Source organism: Notothenia coriiceps, unplaced genomic scaffold, assembly GCF_000735185.1.
Source record: "Notothenia coriiceps isolate Sejong01 unplaced genomic scaffold, NC01 NC01_scaffold00035223, whole genome shotgun sequence".
Lineage (NCBI taxonomy): Eukaryota > Metazoa > Chordata > Actinopteri > Perciformes > Nototheniidae > Notothenia > Notothenia coriiceps.
The window spans coordinates 12,649-18,427 of record NW_011367924.1 but is presented as its reverse complement, the minus strand read 5'-3'; the positions used below and the strand labels follow the sequence as shown (position 1 = coordinate 18,427).

At 41.8% G+C, this 5,779-nt stretch overlaps 1 protein-coding gene across 1 annotated transcript; it reads left to right on the top strand.

Annotated features, from left to right (window-relative positions):
- Positions 1-2,159: 2,159 nt before the first annotated feature.
- LOC104962664 (protein Wnt-5b) lies at positions 2,160-3,968 on the top strand (the record flags this gene model as incomplete). The annotated part of the gene is made up of 2 exons (XM_010791116.1): positions 2,160-2,318; positions 2,411-3,968. Coding segments are annotated over 2 exons (459 nt in total), but the record flags the coding sequence as incomplete, so codon positions are not given.
- Between the last annotated feature and the right edge of the window lie 1,811 nt (positions 3,969-5,779).

Here is a 5,779-nt window from a genome sequence, read left to right as displayed (position 1 = left end):
CGGTGGGAGCTGCTGCAAACAGGAAACAAAGCACAATGCATAATTAGTGACATGGTAAAAAGTGTGTGTGTGTGTGTGTGTGTGTGTGTGTGTGTGTGTGTGTGTGTGTGTGTGTGTGTGTGTGTGTGTGTGTGGAGGAGGGGAGCGTTGTGTTTATGGGATGCTGCCTGACTGCCTGGCGGAGCTGCGGGGTGTGAAGGGCTCCTCTAAAGTCCACCGCCACGGCCATAAATCTTGTATTTCCTGTTCTGTTTTCTCAGTATACACATGTGTATAAAACCATTCATTATGCAGAGACCCCGCCAAACAGTTTCCAAACTTGTGAGGCAAAGAAAAGTCATGAAGATATTGGCTAGGATACAACTCTTTTGGGTTAGATAAGGTGTTTTGTTTTAAATCACGGCAAATTATGCTTGTATTTACATTTTCTAGACATTTAGCCAGTGCTCCTGTTGAAAAAGAATTGAATGATAGAATTCGAGTGTAATGAAAAACAGAAATTCAGAGCAGCAAAGTGGCCACTCCATGGTTTCTGTTATTTGACTGACTGGATAGCCAAACTAATGATATGTCATCTTTGTTTTTTAAAGGAGCTGTGTGGGAAAGTGGACTTCACAATAGAGCCGGGCTTCCTGTGGTTAGCAGTAACCCATCTATTCTCAGTCAGCTCTTTGTTTGACTTAGGTAGAGATGTATTGACAGCCGCGGTGCAAAGAATTTTTTCTTTTTTTTTCTTTGCTTTGCACTTTTCCCTTCAGGTCATCTACTGTATTTGACCTCACATTTGAACTGGAGTGGGTTTTGCATCAGCGCACAGTGAGGACAGAGAGCCGGAGACAGGAACATTTCTACATGTGTTCCAGTAGGAGGCTAATTTAGGAGGAAAGTCCCTGGAGGAGCAGGGCATGGAAAAAGTGCACAGCTGGCACACATGGGCTCTCTCCTTTCACCCAATATTCACATTTCTCTTCTACTTTTTATTGATGGAGCCTTAAACAATTGCGAAAGGCTGCATTTCAATATTTAAAACGATATAAGTGTTAAGATATCTATATCTTCGGGACGTACCTGGATTTACCAGGGTTCGGTGATCACATTTATTCTGCATTACTTAGTATCCACCTGGAGCCATGTCACTTCCTTTTATATACATTCATATTATCCTTTTTATCATTTGGATTGCACATTGATTGCATATTGGATCCTCCTCTGTTGCTCTCCCTAAAAGTTGTATTCAGTTTTGTGTGTGTGGGGTTTCTTTAGGAGTTTTTGTTGCAGGTGGTCTGTGGACGGAGGGTCTCATGTTGTTCAGACTGTAAAGCCCCCTGAGACACGTGTCATTTGTGATATTGGGCTATGAATAGTGTGATTGAGTGACTTCACAGGTTGACCACTAGAGAGCAGCAGCGTAGAAGCAAAATAAATAAATTTTTGTGATCCAATTTTAAGTTTAGTGCTAACCTAAAAATGTGTACTATAAGAATCCTAAACATGAAAACAATACTAAACACAAACTATATACATATCACAATTGCCTTGCAAAAATAAAAAGCATATATATAAAATAATAATAATAATAATAATAATATATACGAATAATAATAATAATAAAAGAAATACTGATCAAAAACATAAAATAAGTCCTGACATTGGTAAATATCTAATGTGTGTGTCAGTTAACTTACATTCTATAAAGGTGACACATAATATCTGTGTTAGAAAATGTGGATTTAAAAGAGCAACATTGAGGATATATTGAGCCTGCAGTTGGTGAAATAAAGCTAGCGGTCTTTTAGTAAAATATCCCTAAAATAATACCATTAAATATCAAAGGAGGACAAATGGAGTGTTTCATAATCATAGTTTTCTTATTGACAGTTCAAATTTCTTCTTTTTTTTAATTGAATTTTTTATTTTTACCTTACAACAATCTTTTGATATTCAAGGAAGTCAAAATCGAGGCAGGACAAGTGGCTTTTTAAGTGCTCTTTTGCAAGCTGAAACCGCCGCTGAAATGTCTCTTTCTGAATCTACAGCATGTTTCACCTGGAGTACGGACATTTCAATTGGATCTGTATAGCAGGAATATGAAAGACAGTGATTTCATCAGATATAAAGAAACATATCTAACATCTTGTCCTTTTCTCTCCCCTTCCCAGGCGGCCTATAACCTTGCCAACGTGGCCTGTAAGTGCCACGGGGTCTCGGGGTCCTGCAGTCTGAAGACCTGCTGGCTCCAGCTGGCCGACTTCAGGAGTGTGGGCGAGTTCCTGAAGGAGAAGTATGACAGCGCGGCGGCCATGCGCATTGGACGCAAGGTATACAAACATCACGCATAGCAGAGGAAGAGTCACGAACAAAACCCTGAAACAATCATCTCACACAAGCTGTCTCTTTCCACTTCTAACAGGGCAAGCTGGAGCTGGTAGAGAAGCGCTTCAACCCCCCCGGCCCGGAGGACCTGGTCTACACGGACCCCAGCCCGGACTACTGCCTCCGCAACGAGACCACGGGGTCCCTGGGCACGCAGGGCCGCCTCTGCAACAAGACCTCAGAGGGCATGGATGGCTGCGAGCTCATGTGCTGCGGCCGAGGGTACGACCAGTTCAAGATCTACAAGCACGAGCGCTGCCACTGCAAGTTCCACTGGTGCTGCTACGTCAAGTGCAAGCGCTGCTCCACCCTCGTAGACCAGTTTGTGTGTAAATAGCACACAAGCGGATGGGGGGGGGGAAGTTAAGTCTGAATTTTCAGGGTTTTGTTCAGGATAATTTAAGACTTAAGATCCATTTTTTTTACCCTGCTCCATTTATGTCACCTGCTGTGTTCCATCTAGAGGAAAGCAGCTATGTGTCTGTGAGTAGCACAATGATGCATAGCTACAGTGGATGGGTAAAGATTTAGAGGTGGACAAAAGGAGGAAGCACAGAGGAATGGGATTTGTTCCTCGCTTTTTGAACAACTTTTTATTTGATCAACTGAGATTCCCCCTGCATAATATCCTGATCACAACCCTGAGTGAAGGAGGAAAGAAAAGAAGGACTAAATGGATGAAGGATATAAAGGACAAATGGACACCTATGACCAGTGTGATAAAAGATGAAATAAATATATTAATAAATAATAAATGAATATACAACTCTGATTGTTATTTAAAGAGACTCAAACAAACTGCAGGCACACTTTGGACCCATACAACTCACTGGTTCAGGAGTCATCAAAGTCCTCTTGGAGCTTGAAGCCATGTGAGGGCTGAGCAGTGTCCCTGTGTCTTTCTTGGAACTTTAACCCTGCAAGAGAACTTCCTGCAGACGTGAGGTGTGCTGATGTGTGGGAAACATGCTCACAGAGGACACCCGAGATGTCCAGAGTGACACGAAAGGAGGGAATAGAGGGAAAAGGTTCAAGTACAATGAGAAGGACTTTATGATGATTTGTCAACAAAACACTTAATCCTCCAGGAGACACATGTTGGAGCAGACCTCCAGCAGCTGTGACCTGACCGTGTGTCTGCGCAGGTAATGAGGCTCGCTGGTTGCAGCCATCTTGGCTCCACGAACATTTAAACAACGGCGTCCTTCATCTGACAGTGAAGAGAGCGAGGCCTCCATCAGTGAGATGCATGCTCTCTCTGCCTTAATGAACCGCACTAAGAGACACTGCCAGTGGACCTGTTCATCTCATGTTGTTATGCAGCTTGTCAACAAAAAGCCCTGTGGGGTCGACTCTAACATTTTATAATTCTGTATTACCATGAATTTTGCAAGAATATTTTAAGTGTATAATCTAATCCAATCAATAGCAACCATGAAGATGACAGAGTGGACTGAACATGCTGTGGGAAATGAATGTTTGAACGTGGAAAAACAGAAAGACTGCAATTTATTACTACTTTTAAACAAGTAGTAGATCAGAGAAGAAGGTATATTTTATTATTGTGTTTCATTTTCTGTTTTCTATGTTTTATACCTGAGTATTATTGTGTATTCTTTTGATAAACTAGTCTTCAAAAACAAAGCTTTGTGCTGTTCTTGAGTCTGCTGCAGTTCTTTTGGAAAAGTCTGATCCCCGCCGGCGTTTCTTACAAACGACAGACACGTCTTGTCATTTCCAGGGTGTTTGGGAAAATGATGCTGCAGTTGCTAAAAGGAGTAAAGTCGTACAGTAGTGCCATTCACAACAACTATGCCAACATTATAAATGACACATAATTGGACTAAGTAATTCTAGTCTGAAGCACTGGCTTAATGTCTCTTATGGTGGTTTGTATACTAATATGCATTATTTTTGTACTACAATATGATGAGATGACAATTGTGCACAACTGGCTTTTACAAACAACCCTTAACTGATTTTGATGAATGGCCTCATAATTGTATTGCATCAAAGCATGACATAAAATGTAGCAACGAAAAACACTGTCACATCCTAAATCTGCAGTGATGAAATGTGTAGCGCACAGTCATGGTTACACAGGTGTGTACTGAGACCAACAATCCCACGACTTGTAGCTGCTTATAATTGGATTAGACAACTGAGCAGAGCGGCATGAGGACCTGTGGTACTGCCTCTGTCTGTGTGATTGTTGTTTTTGTCTTTGTGTGGAGGGACATTGCATCCTGGTGGTGTCTCTAATCCTTGTCACCTGACAGCCATCCGCTGCGTGATGCTGCTAACTTCATTGTGCTCACCTCTAAAACAAAGGTAATGTTATCTTTCTTTCACAGCGCCATTTCTTGCTCTTTTTCGAGAATGTTCCCATGTTTTCCTTATCATAATAATTTAGTTGTTATGTCTGTTCCTGTGCAGGTGGAGGACTGAGGATGTTGGCGCTGATTTCACCATCACTCTGTCTGCAGCTTTGGTGCCTTAAGTCGATCTTGTACATTTGGCATCATTCTCAGGAACAAACAAAAACACATTCTTTTTTATTTTTTACATCAACTTCTCAGTTCTTACATTTAGCCCTAAGGAAGCAACGCAATAATACAAATACATTTCTATTCAGCCCCCTCCATCACCTTGAAGTTTGACTTGTCTCTTCAGGTGTTTGATGAAATGAGTTGTCCTGCAGCTTAGACTTTATTATAAATATTCTCTCATCTTTCTTTTTACAGCGTTTGCTCTCAGCTAAGCAGCCGAGTAGGACGAAAAATGTAGCCGCAGGTCTGTTTTAAAGGCCAAAAGTGTGTGTGCATCTGTGCGCAAACCAGTCTGAGACCCCAGTAGAGCTTCAGGAAGAGTCCTGATCCGACCCCTGGTCTTACCTGCAGGAATGCTGTGTGTTCTGCCAGCTGCTTTATAATGACCCAAAGCTGCTTAGTGGCATGAATTGGCCATTTTGCAGTTGGATTAAATGACTGCTAGACGACATATTTTCTGATTTCCGTGAAGTTTTTTGGCATTGAACAATTAGCAGTAATTCCTCCACAGCCTGCTCTCCCATATGTTAGCAGGAGAGGAGCAGCTCCCTCTGGGTCCAGCAGGGGGAAACAACAACATCTAAAACAGACTGGATGTTGCCCCAGAAGAACCCTTGAGTGCAAATATGTTAGGATGTCATTGGGGTCAAGCATCTCCCTTTTTTTCCTTCTCCTTTTCTGTCTTCTTGGAAACACACACAGAGCTCAAAGAGCCAGTCTATCCCTGATGCTCAGCCACTGATGTGTAAGGTCATTCATCCATATATACATAGGCCTATATATATATATATATATATATATATATGGATGAATTACATATGCAGCTTGTATATATATACAAGCTGCGGCTGGAGCAG